This window comes from Osmerus mordax, chromosome 21 (assembly GCF_038355195.1).
Source record: "Osmerus mordax isolate fOsmMor3 chromosome 21, fOsmMor3.pri, whole genome shotgun sequence".
Taxonomy (NCBI): domain Eukaryota; kingdom Metazoa; phylum Chordata; class Actinopteri; order Osmeriformes; family Osmeridae; genus Osmerus; species Osmerus mordax.
This window is the reverse complement of record NC_090070.1, coordinates 7,102,266-7,124,278: the sequence shown is the minus strand read 5'-3', so window position 1 is coordinate 7,124,278 and position 22,013 is coordinate 7,102,266. Positions and strand designations below refer to the sequence as shown.

Here is a 22,013-nt window from a genome sequence, read left to right as displayed (position 1 = left end):
TAAAAAAGAATGATCCAACCTTTTGTCAAAAGATTTTAACATTATTACAGAAAATGCCAGAAATTCCAGAGTTCTTTTCTCCACCATTGACCAGCTGCTAAACACTGTCCCTGCCCCACCTCCATCCTCAGCAGTTAAATGTGAAGAGCTTGCTTTGTTCTTCAAGAACAAAATAACTTTGATCAGAGCGAGTATTATTAATAGTGGGGTCGAAACTGACATCAGTAGATTCTGCAACATAACCATGAGCACATTTACCTGTATCACACTTAGTGAACTTTCCAAAATTGTCAGCGAATCTAACTCCACAACCTCAGATATTGATCCTATACCCACAACATTCTTTAAGCGAGTGTTTGATAGTGTCTCAGGTCCGGTGCTAGAGATTATAAACACATCCCTTAGAACTGGCGTCTTCCCAGATGCCTTCAAAACAGCTGTTGTAAAGCCCCTATTAAAGAAACCCAAATTGGATAACAGTCTACTTGCAAATTACAGACCAATATCAAACCTCCCATTTATTAGTAAAGTACTGGAAAAGATAGTTTTAGTCCAATTAAATTCTTTTCTTGAAGAAAATAACATCCTGGAAGTCTCGCAGTCAGGTTTCAGGAAATATCACAGTACTGAAACTGCTCTCACCAAAATAATTAGCGACCTCAGACTAAACTCTGATGCAAATAAAGTCTCTATCCTTATCCTGTTAGATCTCAGTGCAGCATTTGATACAATTGATCACGACATCCTAATCAATAGACTGGAAAAGCTTATTGGGTTCACGGATAGTGTATTGAACTGGCTGAAATCATATATCACAGGAAGGAAGTTTTATGTTAGTTTAGGTGACCATAGGTCCAAGAAACATGAGAACTGCTACGGGGTTGCTCAAGGAAGCTGCTTAGGTCCATTACTTTTTTCTCTTTATATGTTACCACTCGGCGACATAATCAGAGAACATAACATAGATTTCCATAGCTATGCGGATGACACACAACTATATATATCCACTGAACCCAACGATGCAACGGCCATCAATTCCATTACCAACTGCCTGTTGGCAATAAACAAATGGATGAATGATAACTTTCTTACATTTACATTTAGTCATTTAGCAGACGCTCTTATCCAGAGCGACTTACAGTAAGTACAGGGAAATTCCCCCGAGGCAAGTAGGGTGAAGTGCCTTGCCCAAGGACACAACGTCAGTTGGCATGACCAGGAATCGAACTGGCAACCTTCGGATTACTAGCCCGATTCCCTCACCGCTCAGCCACCTGACTCCCCTTTCTTAAATTAAATGAAGACAAAACCGAAGTCCGACTATGTGGCCCCAAATCCAAAAGAGAGATGCGTATTAAGAATCTTGGAGGCTTAACCCCCTGTTTTAAACCAGAGGTGACGAGTCTCGGTGTAATCCTGGACTCAGATTTGAATTTCAACTCTCACATTAATAAAGTGACCAAAACAGCTTTCTTTCACCTGAGGAATATAGCAACGGTACGACCATTCATAAACCAAAATGATGCAGAGAAGTTAATTCATGCTTTTATATCCAGCCGGCTGGACTACTGTAACGCACTTTTCACTGGTCTTCCCAAGAAAACCACTGAAAGACTACAGCTCATTCAAAATTCTGCAGCTAGATTATTAACCAAAACTAAAAGGAGAGAACACATTAGTCCTGTCCTAGCTACTTTACACTGGCTCCCTGTTACCTTCAGAATTGACTTTAAGGTCCTTTTCCTCACATACAAAGCTCTACACGGACAAGGACCTAGCTACATTGCTAACTCCTTTATAAACTACACACCAGCTAGAACACTGCGATCATCAAATGCAGGCCTATTAGAGGTCACCAGAAGCAGTCATAAGAAGATTGGTGATTCGGCCTTTGTCAATTACGCCCCAAAACTATGGAACAAATAATCCATAAATATTAGGGAAGCAAACACTCTAGACATTTTTTTAAAGACAGCTTAAAACCTACCTTTTTACCGAAGCATTTAAGTAATTTTATCTCAAAAGGGTTTTCCTACTTTTTAAAGTTGTTTTGTCTCTTGAACAGAGATCTTATTGGGATTCTTTTTTTTGTTTGAATTATTTATCACTTGTATTATTGTTTTTATTGATTTTATGTAAAGCACCTTGAGCTACAATTCTTGTATGAAATGTGCTATATAAATAAAGTCTTACTTACTTACTTACTTACTTAATAAGAAAAAAAATTCTTATTGTCTTTTTTGATTGATGTTTTTTTCCGCTGCTTTGACATGAGGTCTGGCTCTATTTTCCCGCCAGTGCTGCTTCATTTAGCCATGTCTGAAAGAGCTCACCCCCTCCCTCCCCTTTGCAGACATAGGGGAGGGGCATTCCATGCAGACACACATTCTTGCAACATTACTTTTAGGGGCCTACTCGTCACTTTTACCATTATCCTGTGCAACTTCAGTGCTGTTAAAAAATATATATATAGAATTTCAGTGTTTAATTTGTCCCATAACATTGTTTTATTTATTTAACATTTATTTAACCAGGCAGAATCATTAAGAACAAGTTCTTATTTTCAGTGATGGCCTGGCATTGATTAAAAAAAACTACTTAAAACTCAATTTGATAACCATGGTATGAAGCAAATGTAGGGATTTTATTGTAGCTACAAGAAAAATATCAAAGATCTTAAAAAGCACTTAAACATTTGTATGCCCTCTATTGATCATTCATGGAACTGCAGTGGAAGCAGACATTTCAATAGGCGGTTTCATCAAGAGAATAAAAAAAACAAAATGGCTGACATGAAGTAGGCTGCAGCCTGTAGGGTGGCAAGTTTGGGTACAAGTTTGATACTGTAAGTCTGTCAGTATTACATTATTTTTTTATTCAGTCATATATTCAGGACCATGAGAATTGTGCTTGTAGTTGTGTATAGGAAACTACTATCATAAGTCACGTACACGCTGTATTGTATTTGACTAATTAAAGCCTGTTTAGCTACAATAATGAAATGTCTACATTTCGAAAGACATTCTAATTTGTGTGGTCTAGATTATGGCAACCTATGTTTATTAATTTCTGCTCAACTTTGAAACTCTTTCCATGTTGCGCATGACCTAGGGTGAATTCAGGTAATCTGTGACATTTTGCATGCATTTTCTCATCAGAGCTTCCTGATTAACTAGTGCCCTGACCCATCTGTGACACCACACCAATCACGTTTTGTGATTTCAGTCACATAACAATGTTATGATAACATCTATGCTAAATTTAGAGTCAAAATTCTGTGGACAAGACATAGCAAGGAAGAAAACGCTCTGGAGTTTAGGTGTCCCACATTACCCAAATTTACCCTACCTTCTACAATTAAGTCTGTTTTTCCATCCCAAGTTTCTTTTCATTTCATGTTCAATATACTGGGGTATGCATTTTTACCCTTCACACACTTGCTTAGACTCCTCCCACTAAATTCCACCCATCCCCCATAAACCCCCACCACCTCCAGCTTTGTCTGGCAATGATTATGGATTGTACTGTTGCAGTTATCTTACGAATGTAGTCAAGTAATTTCTAACCTATGAGAATCCACATAAAGACATTCTTGAGAAACAGTCTTGATTTATTATTTCTTTGATTTTGTGATACTCTTTCATTGTGTGTAATCACCGTCCAAATAACCTATACAATTTATGTAAAAAATGCCTTATCCAAGTAGGCAAACCTATATGGATTGACATTTATGTTGTGTATGCCGTTATTAAAAAACTAGCAGATTTGTATTCAGTTGTCATTTCTGTTCGTGGGTAAATACTATGCCTTTTTTCTACAGTTGACTTTCACACCACGCGCGATCTGATTTAGACTCCTCCCACTAAATTCCTACCATCCCCCTCTTTTATTTCTTCCTTCCCCTTCCCCCATTCATCGCTTTTCCTGGCTTGTTCTCCGTCGTTTGCCACCCTGCTTATTTTTAAACAGGTCGACGTCTGTCATTATTAAATCAAACAAAGCATCGAACAGTGAAAAAAATACCCTCATACTACAGGCTGCAGAACGCTCGTCTCGACGCTGAAATAGAAAGCCACCTGTAAAACACATACTTACTTGCATTGGCAGACGAAGTATAATATAGTTGACAATTGTCACACTAACCTACTTATTTTACTTCAGATTTTACGCCGTTTCGTCGTTGACAGCTTCTTGTCTGCTCTCTGTAAGCCCAACCCCCACACACAGCACTCACGAGCTGCTCCTTTGAGTACGAAAAGAGGAGGAGACTGTATAGGCTGCAGCGTCCTGAGAGCAGTCCTCATCGGGTTTGTTTTGGTGTGAGGTGTCCCACCAGTGTGCCAGTGTATGTTCGGTTCTGTATAGATCTTATGTATATATATTTATATATTCCGACAAGTTTATGTTCCGCAATCTATGACCACTACACTTACACAGAAAGCGGTAAGAAAACACGTGCGGTGCGTACAGACGTTGGAGTATTCGCGGGCACTCGACGGACATCCAAGCATTGGTAAATTGGTTGCTTTTATCATCACGTACCTTAGTTAGCTAGCTAGCTGTATACATAATTAGTTTAATGCCTAGTGGTTTGTACTTATCCTCTTTCAAATGGTTTGCATGTGAATAATTTTAGTGGTTAACGTTAGTGTTAGCAACACAGACTGTCCTCTGCTGGCCAGGCGCCTGTGGTAGCTAGCTATGTCCTTAGTCAATTGAATGTAACATGTATTGTTTTTATTTGCTGTTACAAAGTGCAAAGTTTTTCCACAGTTTTCAAACGATTGTGTTAGTAGTCTTTACTGGGTATCCTGTTAATTGAAAGAATGAAATAATGTCAGAAATACTAATGGATGGTTATTGTAAATTTCACAGTTGCGCCAGGCATGATTAGCTACTATGTTTTATTGTCAGGGATATCATCAATAAAATGTCAACTTCATATAGGTTATTAATAGGCTGTCAAATTCCACATCAAACCCAAAATTGTACTTACTTTCATTGGTAAAATATGTATTTGCCAAACTCAAGAGCAATCTTCCCAGTGGCCCCTAGAGGAAGTAACCGAAGCTGCATTAACGTGAAATGTAAGTTCGCTAGCTAGGGCTCAGACGTCTTGACTTGTGAGACAGATGGATTTGCGAAACCACAACCATTTGAAAATGCATCTTGCCAAGCTCCAAGTTATTCGCTTATTCCTGAACTATAGTGGTTCAGACCAAGAAGCGTCCAATGAGAACTTACTGGCAGCTACGAGTGCTCACCCTTTTCCCAACGGTTTCCAAGGATGACTTCCCAGATGGATATGTGTAACAAACATCTTGGAGTCAGGTCACTTCTTGTCTAGCACATGAACAGAGTTAATGGATGGTAAATATTAGCAACCATTTTTGTAAGGTCAACATGGCGGTTATAGTACAGCTAAAGATGCGATTACACACACAGGTTAAGCTTTTTCTAAATGTTCTCCGCAATGTTGAGACACCATTGGCTGACTCGATCGATCATCCCATTTTATTCTTTGTTGGTGTTGTAAAAAATGCTCCATGTTCCATTTTTTAGATAGCAGCTTGTTCCATGGCGCAGTACAGTTTAATGCGTAGTGTGTACCCGGACATCTGCTTTCAAAATGTGATTTGGATCTATTATTTAAGGGTCAATCGGACCCAAACATTTTCTGGATCCTACACTTTGGTTACTGCAGAATCTTTTGGTGTTATGGAACCCACATTACATTTCAGGTATTGAAGCATCTGTGGACTGGTCTGAATTTCACATCAGATTCCCCCATTCAGGCTACATCAAGTGGTTGGCTGACATTTAGGCTTAGTAAGCTTGGAACGGAACAGAAGAGGCAGGCTAATGCATTTGTTTCTCAGAAATATCGGATCTCAAAAAGGGAGACCCCCCATTTTTACGTAAACAGTGAAATGCAATGAAACATTTTATTGTAATTATGCATTACCATGCAGGAATTCCTTACTCTGATAGCAATGTGGTCCCTGTACTTTAGTGAATGGATTGAGGCCACAAGGCTACAAACATGTAAGCTTTGGCGCTTAAGGTTTGTCAAGAGTCTCTTGGTTCAGCTGAAGCAAAACATGGCTGCTCTGGTGGCCATTTTGAGTTGCTTCAAAAATGGAACAAATGCAGCAGTGGTGACTGTGTGGGGGAGGGGAGAATAGAAGCAGAACACTCAACTAGCTGCATTAACCTCTGTTTTGAACACAAAAACAAGAGCAGATGTAATAGGTTAATATAACTTACAGACCTGCCAAGGTCTGTCTGACATTCTTTCCAGGCATTTTGTCACTCATTTTGAATTTACCCATAGTTTCCTAAAGTGGTACAGTCCAACTCAGCTGTAATTTTCCACTCAGGAGCCACACAGTATGTCTCTCAGCTTGTTTGCAGTGGAAATACAATGTGACTGTAAAGTTGATCCATTGCAGTTGTCTCTGGCCTTGGTAATGTATGAGACTTTTACAAATGTTTTTTTTCTTTAGGATATTTGCAAATATGAGGTTTTTAAATTCTCCCCACTAAGCACAAACACTAATCTTCCAGAGGGAATGGTACAGCCCTACTGCCAGTTCCCCTCCCCCACTCTCCTGTCTCCCTGACTTCCATATGCCTGTGGTTTTGTGCTCATATTGCTAGTGTAGCCATACATTCAGTGTGCCTGCTTTTGCCCTCCAATTAAAAACTGGGCAAACCCTGGATAGGACCCACCCACAATTTTGCAATATTTTGTTTGTGTGTGGTGTTGGTCAGTACTAATTTACTACCTGAGTAAGATTTTATGTTTGAAAGCATACATATTTTGGGGGGGGTGTTGTTGATGAAGTATGATTCAACGTAGACAATATAATGCCATGAATAGGCTTGAGAAAAATGCAGAGTTTGACTGATGTAACTACATTGTTAGCAAGCATAGAATCATGTTGACATTGAGTGTGGAAACCAATTAGATCTAAGGGTGATTGTTTTTTAAATATTTTTTAAACACATTATTAAATTATACTTTATAATTTTCTGTGGTCCTGTTTCATTGGTGCTCCAAATATATGCTGAAGGCCTTCCTGTTTATCTTTGCTACATTATCAAAGATGGCAAGGTTGTCTTTGTGTACTATTTAACTTCTAGAAGACGTACAATTAGAACACAAAATGTTTATTTTCTGTACAACACGGCTGACACAATTTTACCCCACTTCAATAATAAACATGCCTGGTATACAGCTGGTATATTGGTTATAGTAGTCTGTGTCAACTAGGACACAGGTTTTGAAGTCCTTGCTGGGGACTGGTAAATGAGAATATAGGGGCGTAAATGAGAATATAGGCGCGTAAATGAGGCAAAAATTAAGAGGCGAGTTTCATTTGGTTTGAATGGATTTGTCTGGAGTTCTTGAAAATACTTAAGGTCATAAAGAGTTAGTTAAAACAACAGACCAGAAAAGGGAAGCTGTTGTTTTCCTTTTCCTCTCCTCTACAAAAAAAGAAAAAAAAAAACTCAGCCAGTCTCAACTGGTTCTATCCAGTTCTGAAAGCAGCCTCTCTTGATTGGCTACTGGCCTGATTGCGTCTCTTCCTCCCCCTTTTCAATGTAGTGCGTGAATCCATGTTGGGTCCTACCCAACCAAATGCATAATCCTAAATGTTTATAGTTAAATAACTATTTAATTAACTAAGTCTACAACGTGACTGTTATTTTGTGTCTTATCTTACGTACAAAGGTGAGAATATCCAGAGTGCAGCTTTTAATAACTATGGTCTAGCTTGTGGAGACAACCTGACCCACTAGTTCTCCTGTTTCTATAACAAGAGATACACACCTACAGATAGATTACAGGTAGGCCTTCCTATCAGACCAGAAAAAATACATAATTTGATTTTGGTCATCAGTCTCACGATAAATGTGTTCGTAAGTAACCCCCAAGGGTGCAGCAGAGTGCGTATGTTCCCACTGGTGTGTGAACATGTGAAATCCCAGGGAGTACTGGGTGCTAGCTAAGTCCCACAAAATCGTTACTATAGCCTTGAATTTTGAATAGCTGGCCATGAGGACTCTTTAAAGAAATGTTGGATTATTAATCTATTAAAAGCAAAACTTAAACATCCCTCAAAATACTTTGTTGGGCAATAAGTGCCATTTTAGTAGTGAGTACATACATTATTAAGTCATCCCCACCATGCCTGTCATTTCCTGTCTGTATACAGATCAGCCATGACAAGTCAAGAGTTTGAAGCCTGTCCTCTGTGAAACACTGATGTGGTGGACTCTAGAGCCTGGTTATAGTCACCTACACCACGTGGAGTTGCAGTTAGACTTGGGGGTAGTTTATTGGAATTGGGAAACATGTAGGCTGCCCTGCTTTCATAGAGAAGTGTAGGTTTCCCGCCAAATGCATGACTGATCATGACACATTTTCCTCCAGCTGTTTCAGTCCTTTAATGAATGCCAATTGATTATATATGGTTATGGAGATGTGTGTGTACACGACCTGACAGGTGAAATGAAGTGCTTGACATGTATGCCTTGATCAAAAACAGTCGGTCAAAAGGTGGAACACATCGTGGGTGAGGACTAAGCAAAAATAAATGTTTTAGGCAGTTATCTTTATTATGTAGATTTTGTAATTATATCTGATAGTAACTGGAGAATCCAGTCTGTCGTTGCCATTGCTGCAAACAGCAACTCTGGTGGCCATTTTGTGTTTCTGCAATTTCCTGATGGATGAAAGAGGAGATGCTGGGGGATGGGCAGAGAACGCAGCTCGCTGGATCTCAGCGACCAGCTAGATCTTGTAGTTTACTCTCTCTGCTTTGAGGATATTTATACTGAACAACCTTTTATAATGAACACCCTGAAAAAGGCAACAGTCCATTCCTGATGGCCGTAGTTTTTCTAGGTCTATTTTGTCGTACCATATTGAGAGGGATGTTGGCCTGTGCTGATTTTGTTTTCTTCTGTTTTAGTGTATAATTAAAACACTGAAGGTGACAATTAATGTGTATTTTGTAGTGTGATCATGCAGTTATTTTACTGTAGCGTATGAAACACTTTTCCAAAAGGCAGTTTCTGTATTTTTCAGTGCAGGGGAATCAAGCCAACTAATTTCCAACAACATTATTTAAGTTAAGAGGAGTTAAGACCTATTTAGATTTCTGTTGATTTGTTAAATAGTTCACCTCTCTAGCTCCCTCTCTAGCCAGGAGTAAACCCCCCCATTTCCAGAATGGTTCAGTCCATGCTTGGCAGTAAATTTCCACTGTGCACTTGGAGAGACTGTGCTTGAGTGGGGGAGGGGTGGTGTGTGAGGCTGTGCACTTCAGTATTGACTGCGTTGCTAGCTTAGGTTTGTGTGGGTATAAAGGACACTGTGCTCTTTGTTTTTTGTCAAGTTTCATAAGTATTTCATTTGATATTAACTGGGGCTTATATTTACATGTTCACAATGGTATTTATCAGTTCAAGGATACAAATGCTTGTGTAATATTTTGCTTAGTGTGCTTGACAGAGTGATAGACTATAGTTGACACATTCTGCTGTGTCAAGTGTTCCTGTGCTAGCTGAGATACTGTCAAAGAGGACTCGCACACAGTTTTTACATAACAAACCACGCGTTGCTCAACCAGATGGAACAGTCCTAGCAGCAGCCCACCCCTCCCCCTCTCCCTGGTTTTGTTCTCTCTTTTCTACCCAGTCGTTGCTAGCTCCCTCAATTACAACCAAACAAATCACACGTAGAACCTCTGTCCAAGGATGAAGGGCCTACTATATGAAGCTTAGGCTCCAGCTATAGGTTTATACGCTTTTCCCTTTCAGATATTGATTTATATCTTTGGTTACATTATAACAAAAATATATTACTTAACTTTCAGCCTATGAATTGGTAGAGGGGGAATGATGAATCATTAAAACTCATCGCTCATGTTAGATATTAGTTATTGTTAGTTGTTTACATGTTAATTTAATTTAGTTAATTGTTTGTTTGCAACCAATGGTCGCAATTGAATGAAGGCACAAGGAAGGTCCAGCAATGAAAAGTAAAAAGAAACATTTTGTTCTGAGACATGTGGGGCAACAGTCAGTTGATGATCTTGACTCACTTTAATGGTTTAAATAAGTAAATCTATTGGGAAAGGAAATCTGGCTTGTGGACATAAATCATAACCATATGGGGAGCAACAGTGGTGCCTGATGGTTCCCTGTTTGTAAGATCAAATATGTGGGATTATTTTAAAAGAATCTATTGTTAATAGGCCAAATCTATTCGCGCTCGACGTTTAAAGAAAAGTGTAATTTAAATTATATTTCAAACATTTTGTTTAGATTTTACCTAATGTCTTCAATGAGTTTGAAGTTTGAGTTTTCGGACTGCTGGTAGTTTACTGCTGGTTTGCTGACATTGTGACATAGTGTAGGTTTATGTTAATAATTGGAAGCAGTTCAATTCTCTTAACTTGAAATGGAAGCTATGCATATGAATCCAGGAATCATACTCAGTGGATGGGAGCATTGATTGGCGCAGGTTGTGGTGCTTGCTCATGTTGTTGTATGCACTTATTCTAAAATACTGTACTTGCAAGTATAAAGTAATAGGTAGGTTATTTTAGCATACATTGTATTGGAATGTATTCAGGTAATGTAAATGACCGAAAATGCTCTTGCTTTTACAAGCAAATGCCGACAAAATATTCTGCTCACGTTTTGAAGAACCATCAACATGGGGACTTAATCAAAAGACTTCCAACTACCTGTGTACTGTTTTGTGTTGAAAGGTAAAACGAGAAAATTTTGACTTGAGAATCATTGGACCATATCATGTTGCTGTCTCAGATAGTCATGCTGGTAAACTGGAGAATTATCACATTGGTGGAATTATCACATTGGTGGAAAGATATTGCGTAGAAAGATGTGCTCACCCCTCTAGTTCTGCATCACATTATGTCATCGGCTAGTAAATTACCTCATTGACCTCGAGTGGGAATGAGCAATGAACTAGACAGAGGCAGCTAGCCAAGTGGACGATACTAGTTGGCTAACCAAGTATGAACTGGAGTGAAGCAAGACTACATTGATAGAATACCAGGGGATGGGATCTTGGAAGATCATATACATTTGTTGTACCACACTGGTATAGAGAAAACATTGGACAGTTTATACCTATCATGGATTTACTGATGCTGGCTTAGGGGACTAGTTAAGGATTAGGTTTGACCTGGATATGTGAGCAGAAGAAAAGTAAACCTGAACTCCAAGTATTTATCTTACAACATCCAGCAGTGTTTTAGACAAATATAGAATTTTTCACTTTTATCGATTTTTTTAAAACTTTGGTCTATAAAATAGACCAGTATAATGTCAGAGTAACTTAAAGTTCACCTCCAGATCACAAGTCAATTTCCAGAGCAAATGCAAAACATGCCAGCAAAACATGCCAGTGTTGAAACTTGATCTGTGGTGATACCGTGGAAACACGTTTTCAGCTTCTTAGAGCCCAGCCTGGCTGCACACAGCAGAGCTGTCAGCCATTTTGTTTCTGCTGGATTCAGACACAGCGCATGAAGACAAAGGTGTGGGGGAGGGGAACATTGCGCGCTGTGCGCAATAACATTGGAATGTGTACTGTGCTGTGGGTTATATCATGCTGTGTGTGATGTGATTTTACAGTAGTGGTGTTTAGCACAAATAATGATATAGGCTATTAGATGGACCTGTTTTGTAAAATAACAAGAATATATCTGTCACCTCAATGTTAAGAAACCTAAATGTCATTGGACAATTTTTTTATAATGTTCAGTACAAGGACATAAGAAAAGTCATAGATCATTATTATGAAGTAAAATAAAAACAACCTAGATCTTGCTTATTTACATAGGCCTGCATTGACTGTGATTGGAGTAGCATTACACCTTAAAGTGGTGGTTTAGCCCTGTCTAGCTTTACATATTGTAAAGGGCGCATTATTATTCTATTTACACTGCGGACGTAGTCAATTTCTGTCGCAAGTCGTGATGTTGACTTGAAGCACAACATGAAGTCAAAGGCTCATGCTGTAAAGGATATAGCTGTCTGTTAAAACAGCAATGCAGTCATGTCGTTGTACCTTGAATCAACTCGACAAAGTAGTGCAAGTTATTGTCATAGCCTTTTATAGCGAAGTAGTGTTTAAATGTGAGTAAATAACAAGATCTATTTTCTGTAAGGTAGCTTGGATTACAGGCATGTGCTTCAGCATGTAGTGCCATATCTTGAACCCTACTGATTTGAGGCCAGATTTGAAAAGGTCCACCCTAAAGTAATATCATTGCTGTTTCATTTTGTGCAGTAGGCAAAACTGATGACATCATGCAGTGATAAAATTGTACTTCAAAACACTGTGTATCGTGTCACCTATTGATGTCATGCAATGACAGAATCTGTCCAGGAACATGGAGCGGTCAATCAAATTTCTCTAAATGAGAGCACCAGATTGTTTTAGTTTCCACTGGTGCCATTTATCCTGTGCTTTGGTTCATGAATTTTTGTATTTTTTCTCCTATCATAAGATCTCGTCTTTGCTACTTTAGTTAAATAGGGTTCTTTGTATAATCAGGCAAACTTCTGGAAGTGTTCCTCCTGGTCCTCTGTGTGTGTGTGTGTGTGTGTGTGTGTGTGTGTGTGTGTGTGTGTGTGTGCGTGCATTTGAGTGAGCAAGATGGTGGCTATTTGGGCATTTGTTAATTATTTAATCATTTAGTCTACACTAATGATGATAAAGTCCTAATTCTTCCATAAATCACATGCAGTCAAATACTGCATGTGGATATAGCTCAGTGGTAGTGCATTTGACAGCAGATAAAGGGGTTGCAGGTTCAGATCCGCCTCTGTGCGTCACTTTGGATAAAAGCATCTGCTTATTATCATATGCAATATATACTTCTATTTCTATATGGGCAGTTAGGCTAATGCCATTTCTTCCTAGAAGAATCTGGCCTGGTAGATCAAGCAGCACCACTTCACTTCTGTGCATAATCACATGGAGTAGGTAGATCTGGATCTTGCACAATGTCTGCTACTCCAATTGGGTACTTAGACAAATGAACTTTGTGGCCGGAGTTATTGATGCAGAATATAGAAATGTATGCTATTCATTTGTTGCAACCGTTCCAGCATTATTCTTGAAAATGAAATAGGCCAGGTACACTTATTTAATCAAATAACCTCTCCCCTGTTCTTCTTTAGGTAGAGCCTTTTGGTGCTAAATCCATGATAAGAAACAACACTACCTCAAGGTAAAATTCAATTTATTAATAATAACATTTTTAGTAAATTGTTTTAATGTTAAAAAAATTTGATCATGTTAAATATTTTATATTTGTTTAAGGTCATAGAATTGCATCGTTAAATGCTTTATACAGTTGGCTAACATTACAAGCTACTTAATTACTAAAATATAAAAACAAAAGGCAGGCTACAACAGGGTGCTTACATGTTGGAACCTAGCCTCGCAACTAAATACGTTCTGCAATTGGAACAGTGTACGGAAATCATGCACCTTTTGCATATCCCTTATTGTTGCCAGCAGAGTGTAACTACCAGACCTGATTTGCTGAGGAGGTGACCAATAGGAGCACAGGGGGAGGGGAAAAAGACAGAGCAGTGCTGCTGTAGTCTAGAAAGTATTTTCTGCGCCGCAGATCCAAGAGACCACTGCACTTGACTGCCAAAGCTTGCCAGCTCAGTCAGGGATTGATATTTTTAGTGTGGTAACAGACTATCTTTACCAAAACATTGTTTTCAGAATGTTTCCATTTTGAATATCAGCAGTCTATTAACCAGGACTAAAGTTATCGGCGAATACTTTGTATCGAGCTGTATGAAGAAAGAAGGGCTGCTGTGCTCAACGTAGATTTAGCTGTGCTTAGTCACATTTGTAGCTCCAATTTTCTCCTGTCAAGTACAATAGTAAAATATGCTGAGCTCAGAGGGCTAGAACCTTCCAGAACAGAACAAAAAGGGAGAAAAACACAGCTCTCCACAGTGACCCCTGGAGTTGGTTCCAAGGCACTGCACAATTTGATGTCAACATATCTCACTTGTACCTTTTGAAAGTTATTGTTGGAGTGCGTATAGGCTAGGTGGATGTCACAGGTGGGTAGCCATTGCTTTAGTCTGTAAGTTGTGGTTTTTGCCTCTCTTTAACTAGGGCATCTTTTCCTGTATCCCTTAGGTGAAAATGGAAGTCGCTGTGGCGGAGGAGAAGAAGAAAATCTTCAGAGCCAGAAAGACTATGAAGATAAGTGACCGGCAGCAACTGGAAACTCTCCACAACTCCTTATCCTCCAGCGGACGGGCTTCATCTACCTCCTCTTCACCTCCTCCCTTACTGAACGGCACGCACAAAGAGGATGGACAGAAGGGGGCAGATAGTGACACCAGAGACTCGAAGAGCCCCGTTTTCACACCCTCGACCTCGCCGAACTCGCGCTCCCCCCCCCTTGGCCTGTCCCTATCGTTGTCCCCCTCCCCTCCGGCTGTCCCAAGTCCGAAAGCTAAGGACGACATTCCTCCTTCGCCCTCATCACCATTCCACTCTCTGAACAACGAACTGAGAAAGATTGAGGAGGAAGGAAAGAAGGCGCGCTCTCCGTCCCCACCTAAAGAGTGTCCCCAGTTGTCTTCAGCTAAGGAGGCCAAGGAAGGACAAGCTAAAGAGGCTGTGACAGCAAAAGCAGGGAAGAAGCAAGAGGAAACAAATAGCACAGAGAAAGAGGTTTGTATAAGGTTAAGAAAAAGAATGGTGGAAAGGCAGCAACATGGAATGATTAAATGGTCAGATGAGAATTATTTTATTTGGGGTCCAAGCATTGCTTAGCAACACCCAAACTGCCCTTAGCATGGTATGGCGGCCTAGCTAAGCTACATACTCATCTGTGTATTCTCTGCAGGAAACACGCACTGCTACCAAAAGCAGAACCACCAGTTTCGTGAAAGAATCTTCTCCAAGCTGCCCTGTTTCTCCTGCCACATCTGACAAGGTGTCAGAGAAAAGCCAGAAGCCAGAGCAGAAAGACTCTGTAACTATGGGAACGGTTACCGACAGTACAGAGGCCAAGGCTCCCGAGGCCTCTTTAGCCAAAAAGGAGAGATCCTCCTCCCCCAAGGCTACCACAGGGTCTCCTGAACCATCCTCATCCCCCTCTACCGGACCTGTGCCAGCCGAGGACATTAAAAAAGTGGCTATTAAGAGTGGGAAGGGTGATGGTGATCAGGGAATGAAGGCAGAGGTAAAGGAAGATGAGAAGATGGAAGTGGACTTAAAAGTAAAAACGGAAGCGAAAAAGGTGAAAAAAGATCTTAAGGTGGAGGATTTGCCGTCGTCTTCATCTTTTTCATCTAACACAGGTATGAAACTGACATATTGGGATGGATTGAATAATTGGGAATGTAACAATAGGAGAGAACCTGGGATAATATCGACAACGCTTATCTTCAAACTGTGAAAATTGACTACAAAAGTTGTACTACACAGGCTGTAATTCAGTGAGTAATGACACGGTCTTATGTAAATTTTTCCTGACAGCTGTTAAAGAAGAAAAGAGCTCCTCTGGACATAAGCGTCAACTGTCGGAAGCTGATGTCAAAGATGAATCGAATGTGGACCGAGATGGGAAGAGGCAGAGGAGGGATGGTGTTGAGTTAGAAGCACAGCTGGAACTGAAAATCACTGCTAAATCTGGCAGTCGCCATAAAATTGAAAAGGTGGGTAACATTGGTTGTTGGCAGTGGGATGTGCCCTTCCCCATGTCTTTCAAGGACAATTCCAAGAGCAGGAGTCATAACCGTAGCCTTTTAACTATATAAGCCATGGATATTTCTTGCATTGGTATACTAAGTAAGCTCACAAGACAGATCTATATTTTGTAACAAAATATTTTGCTACTTTGAAGGTCAAGCACTTTGTTTTGCTCTCTACAGTTTCATTGTGTGGATTGTTTTATAGTTTGATATGTGTTTTAATCAGGTTGTTCAGCAGTTGGTGGAGGAGCGAATGAGGGTACTGCAGCTGACAGTCTTCGACCAGAGTTTGCAGGAGTTAAAGGAGCGTATAGACAAGATCGACTGTGCCACCAAACACCAGAGCGCCCTTAACACACTACAGGTAAGAAGAAATGGAACTAAAACATACAAATTCTCGACCTCTACAACATTCTTTATTTCATCCAATACAATGGTCAACCCAAGCCATTAGTCTTAATGTAAAAGTATCAAGTAAAACATGACACACGTATTAGAAATTGCAGGTGCAATAAACTCATGCCAAATCTTTTTCAGGCTAAAATAGCTAGACTAGCGAAAAAGTTTGGAGAAGCCAACCAGTCCTCAGAGAATAAAACAAAGGAGGTAGGAAAACAGAAGTGGGACAGAATCCCAATATTATCCAGCCTAGATATCCAATACTGATACCAAACTGTCCACAAAAATAAAACGATGCAGCATGTTACTAATGTACCCTATAATTTCTTTCCCACAGGTGCTCACAACCCCTGTAACTAAGACTCCAGTTTCCACCAATTCCACTCCTACGCAGCGGTAAGAGTTCAGCCTTTCAATTCTTAAACAGTTTTATCAAATGTTTTGAAAGATGTCAGAAAGCTATAGGATTCAGTACTGTAGCCCATTACTCGTTGAATTTATTTCAACGTTAGATTAATTGACAGAATGTACGGTACACAAGAACATTTCATATGGTCTCATTCTCAAGTCAAATGGTGTAGCATTGTGCTTCAGGCTGTGTATGTGGGTTTGTATTGTGTTCCCTTGTATGAACGTGACAAAACCAGACTAAAGCCCATATCTCACATGGAGCCACGGTAACGTGTGATTGAATGTGTAGGTTCTGTACCGGATTGTGTCGGCAGTATTGTTAACTCTAGAGGCTGGAATACAATCTGGTGGAGAGTGAATTATGACATCAATCCCAAAACACCACTTTGGGATTTAACGATATTTTCGCCCATTAAGGGTCGACTTCTCAGAGAACATGAAGGGCTTACCCTTCTATAAAAAAAATATTGTAAAAAATCCCTCGCTCAGAGACAAAAATTGTTTTTCTTTTTACGGAGTAGACGGAAGGCGCGTCGTTTTTTTTTTTTTTTTTCTCCACCGTCAAAAACATCACATGGTCCTGAGTCTTGTGACGTTCTACAATGTGAAGCTTGAGAGCAGCCCCAGGCTCTTCAGAGTGTTAGTGTATGCAGCACCCGCTACAACTGCACCTCTCCTCCCCAACAGCGTGCTCCGGGGGCTGACGCCGGAGCCGCAGTCCAAGACACGCAGAGGGTGGCTGGCGCCCTCTCTTGTCAGGATACCCGTACAGTCGATCAAACAGGAAATCAAAGAGGAGGATGATGTAGAGCTACCCAGGCTCCCCTCGGAACGGAGGACTTCAGTGGCACATCAGCTGTCGGAATATAACGAGGGGCCGGCTAGAAAAGATGTACAGCTGCGAGCGCTCACCAAGGAGAAAGAGAGGCAGCTGTTCTTTGGCTGCAGGGACAGCCAGATGAAGCACAAACCGGTCCGTTACGCTGTGCTTCTCTTCCGAAACCTTGTCCACTATGAGGAGTACAGCAGCTGGGTTGGACAGGTCAATTACGTTGGGCTTCAGGGCAGGGAAGCACTTCCTGTGAACTTGAGGAGGACCATGAGGGCTCTTTTGGAATTTCGCTTCAGCAATTTGAGGCGATGTGATTGGAATAAGATCCGTGAAGCCATCAATGCAGATCTACGAGTGAAGAAAAAAGAAGCATTTTTCTCTTTGACTTAAGGTTTCTTTTATGGAGAAGCCATTTCATGTTCATTTAAAGTTCATAAATTTTACTCTTGTGGAGAAACTTTTACTCTAAATTCTTCCAATGTATGTGTTTGACTGATGGTTTTTAAACCATAAAAAAAAGTTATATCATTTTATGCCCCAAACCACAGCACTCAAAATATAAATACGGTCCCAGCTAGAATGAAACTTTTGTGATCTGACAAATGAGTTGGGTCTCGGATTATATCATACAGAACAGGATACCAAATTGCAGTGATCCATGAGTCCAGCGCTCAGTTCAGCTCAACATGGCAGCAAAAACGTTCATATTTCTTTCTTGCGGACCGCTCAACCAAATGACTTCACAATTGACAGTTTACATCCTTTGGTCCTGACCACTGCACCTGCCGCATTTTAATCGTCAAACATTGCCCAGTTCTCAATGATTGAGCCACAGACAGACACAGAAATTCCGGCCTTTATAGTTAAATATATAGTCGAAGTCTGCAATTTGGGAAATCCTGTCCGGATGATGCAATATGATCTGGATGATACTGTGCATCAGCACAGACTCTGTGGAATGAACTCCTTTTTTCATTTCCAAAGAAAAAAAACTGCAAGATTGAAATGGAATACTGAGGAGGCCTGATAATGTGCCTGAAATGCCATGGATATGTGTGACAAAGCTGGTCACCACACCCTGACCCTGTGTCTATGAACAACTCAAAGCATTCTACATTTTTCTGAACAGGCCAGTCCGGACCTCTATGGAGCTAAAGCAGACCCCCACCACACCTGTGTCAACCAACCCCCCTGGTGAGTAACAGGGACTGTCTTTGCTTACACTAACCCTTATTCTTAGTGTTCAAGACATGACAAAGATTGGGAAGTTATAACTTATTTGGTCACCTAAAGGTGTGTATATTCATCCCATTCTTCTTTTTTTCCCCCTTTTAAATATTCTCTGAATTTCCATCTTGCAGTGCCTCCTGCCCAGCCCAAGTCTATTCCTCCCACCTCCACAACCACAACCATGGTAACACCAGGGCCCATTCTCCAGCTGATCTCAACAAGCAATTCCACCACGTCCACACTGGGCACCAGTGCTACCCAGAGCCAGCCTACGGGAACCTTGTTGCTCAAGACCACTCAAGGGACCAATATGGTGGGCCAGGGCCAGCCTGTCCTCATCCAGCTACATCCAGCCCTGTCCATGCCTAATGGGCAGCCCGGGACCGTCGTCAACATCCCCGTCTCCTCTTTCGCAGCTGTCAACTCCCACAACAAGTCCAAAACCACCACTTCCACCTTCATCCTCAAAGCAGCTCCCCCCACCACCACAACGGCCACGGCGATGGTCCCAGCCATCCAGGCCTCCACCTCCCAGATGACCCCAGCCCAGATATCTCTGGCTCGCTACCAGGGAGGTGCAGGGGGCATCAGCACACCCTATGCAGGAGTGTCTGTGGCCACAGCCAGGATGCCTGTTCAGTCTGTTTCCGTAGCAGGGGCGGTGTCTTCATCCTCCTCACCAGCGGCCTCCGGTCCAGCAGCGACAGGCTCGACAGCTCCTGGAACGCCCTCTGGGATAACGATGACATCCAAGACAGGTGGGTACCTGGCACCACTGGGAGCCCACTCTAAATGATTGTTCAAGTAGTTCAAGCTAATTATTCAGCTTTTACAAGTGTTTTACAAACTGGCTTTGTAGAACTTCTTGCTTGTTCTGTTTGATGTGTATTGGAATGTTTTTTACACAGCAGAAGCAGTGGCTGTTATACAAACCAAAAAAGAAAGACATGTAAATAATAATAACTCCCTCACTTCTTTCTCTCTCAACTTCAGATAATCAAGCCACAGGCTCTACTCCAACCAAAACGCCTGTGCAGGGGCCCCGGCCCAAAGGCTCTGTCATAGACCTTACTGAGGACGACGATGATGTACAAGGTGAAGATGAGATTCCAACAAACAAAATAACATTGCTGTTTTATGGTTTTATTAAAAAAAATATTTAGCAAACGCTTCTATCCAAAGCGATATACAAATGGGGCAAATAGTAGCCACAGCAGGTTTATCAAGGACCAGAAGTGCATAGTTAGTGTAAAGTAACACAATTTTATAATTTCAATGGTTACTGTCCAGGGACGCTGGGTAGTGGCATCTTAATTTTCTTCTCTCTGTCTCAAAGTTGGCGATATTTTCTCCCTCTGATAATTCTTCCCCATTTCTTCACAGTGACGGGCGTTAAGAAGGCCGTAGGCATAGCTGCTCATCGTCCTCCAGGGCCACCCCCGCTGATAAGCATTCCTACAGGTGAGAAACACCAGTGTATTTGTGTGTGAATGTGACAGCAAAAAAACGTGGGTGCCATACATCTAATGTGCTGAAAAACAATTCACCATATCCTGATGATGTATCTTAGTAGTGGCATTCAGCCTAAGGTTGTCATTTCATGCAGTTAAGAGTCATATGTCCTTTATCCCAGAATTGTGACTCACATTGTTTGTATCTACAAAACAGGAGCCACTGCGAGGTTGTCTCCTCAACACCCTGTGAGCAGTCCCCAACATACAGTCCACCACCGCCCCCCACTGGTGAGAATCTTAATCCTCTCAAACGTTTCTCAATGTTGTCTGTAACTAAGTTTTTAGAAGAGAATTTAAAGAAATATTTATAATATATGAGCACCAGTTTTTACCTTCTTAGTTATCCATCTCTTGCAACCCTCACAGGACTCCCCGGTAAAAACACGCCTTAGTACACCATCCAGAACCTCCTCCACAGCCCTGCCCTCCTTACCGACAGCACCCCAGCCCACCACCCGCCTGCCCCAGGAGGCTGCCCTGACCTCGCTCCCCCAGCAGCCTCAGCTCAAGCTGGCTCGGGTGCAGAGCCAGAACGGTATTGTTCTTTCCTGGTGCGTGTCCGAGACCGACCGCACTTGCGCCACTGTGGACAGCTACCACCTGTACGCTTACCACATGGACAACTCTGCCGCCAACGGGCAGGCTTTGCAGCACTGGAAGAAGATAGGCGAGGTTAAAGCCCTGCCTCTACCAATGGCCTGTACGCTCACCCAGTTTGTGTCTGGATCAACGTATTATTTCGCTGTCCGAGCCCGGGACATCTACGGTCGGTTTGGACCTTTCTGCGAGCCTCAGTGTACCGATGTCATCAGCTCCTCCTCCTCAGCGAGCTGAACCAATCAGAATGGAAGAGGGCACGCATTTTGGGAACGTGCATATTTGTGTTTTAGGAAGTTGAAATAACTGTTAAATTCTTTAGGGAATGGAGTTAGGATCCCTATGTTAAACACATTGTACACAACCACATCCAGGGACATCCATGGTAAATATATGTTGCTGGGACCCCAGATGATAATCTGGTTTGCGACAGGATTTTGGTCAACTGTTATGTATAATTTTTGTGATTTAAGATATTGTTCAGAATTGAATTAAACCTCTACAGGCTGTTCAGATATGCTGACATCTGTTACCTGGTCCAGTTCCTATTTACTTTACAGGAAATGGTTGCATCAAAATGCATTGTTGTGTTGGGAAACTAAATACAAATAATGATGGTAATTTTGTATGTTTGTCTGGTAACCAGACTTTGACAAATACAATAAAACGTTTTATAAAAAAACTTTTCTAATTGAGGTTTCTTGTTTTGATTACAATTATATAAAAATTATTCTGACACAAACTTTTAATTGGAATACTGGATGAAACAAGTTATTGGGAGTTTTTATTGGGAAGCAGGAGCTTTCTATACCAACATCATTTAGTTAGGTGTCTGGAAGGTGCAGTAATCATTATAAATGAAGAACAAAGATTGGTAGCTGTTTTGAGAAAAAAACTTACATTCACTTACATTTTCTAACAAACTAACTTGTAATATCTCAAGCAATAGATATGTAAGAGAACAAAGGTCAAAACAAAGGTTTTAACTTCATGAAGCTTAATTACATTACATCTACTTGTACTGTGCGTACATTTAGGAGTCAAATAGTACCAGGCCACAATTACGTTTTAGTTCTCTTAGCCACATAAAGACACCACTAATCAAAGATAACACTTTATTAATCCCCAATATTGGGAAATGTGGATGTTACAGCAGCAGAGACAAGTAAAAAACATAAATAAAGAATAAAATACAATGGATAAATGAAAAACATCTATACAAAAATGTGTATAGAGTGTCT

General features: G+C 40.9%; 1 protein-coding gene across 3 annotated transcripts; it reads left to right on the top strand.

Annotated features, from left to right (window-relative positions):
• Positions 1 to 4,310: 4,310 nt before the first annotated feature.
• Positions 4,311 to 21,457, top strand: atf7ip (activating transcription factor 7 interacting protein). 3 transcript variants are annotated; one of them, XM_067259649.1, is made up of 14 exons: positions 4,311 to 4,513; positions 13,234 to 13,283; positions 14,222 to 14,764; positions 14,940 to 15,396; positions 15,575 to 15,753; positions 16,016 to 16,153; positions 16,327 to 16,395; positions 16,526 to 16,584; positions 18,561 to 18,625; positions 18,793 to 19,419; positions 19,655 to 19,756; positions 20,045 to 20,122; positions 20,330 to 20,403; positions 20,542 to 21,457. In XM_067259649.1, the coding sequence occupies exons 3-14, from the start codon at positions 14,228 to 14,230 to the stop codon at positions 21,007 to 21,009; spliced, it is 2,853 nt and encodes a 950-aa protein (XP_067115750.1). In that variant the 5' UTR covers positions 4,311 to 4,513; positions 13,234 to 13,283; positions 14,222 to 14,227; the 3' UTR covers positions 21,010 to 21,457. The 3 variants fall into 3 exon arrangements, with proteins under 3 accessions (XP_067115750.1, XP_067115751.1, XP_067115752.1); XM_067259650.1 differs by lacking the exon at positions 13,234 to 13,283; XM_067259651.1 differs by lacking the exon at positions 16,327 to 16,395.
• Positions 21,458 to 22,013: the final 556 nt, after the last annotated feature.

Excerpts from the sequence above, each read along its gene's own strand:
- atf7ip (XM_067259650.1), top strand. The coding sequence starts at position 14,228 with ATGGAAGTCGCTGTGGCGGAGGAGAAGAAGAAAATCTTCAGAGCCAGA. Across the intron at positions 18,626-18,792 it reads TGTGTCAACCAACCCCCCTG|TGCCTCCTGCCCAGCCCAAG; the intron begins GTGAGTAACAGG and ends TCCATCTTGCAG. Across the intron at positions 19,757-20,044 it reads GGACGACGATGATGTACAAG|TGACGGGCGTTAAGAAGGCC; the intron begins GTGAAGATGAGA and ends ATTTCTTCACAG.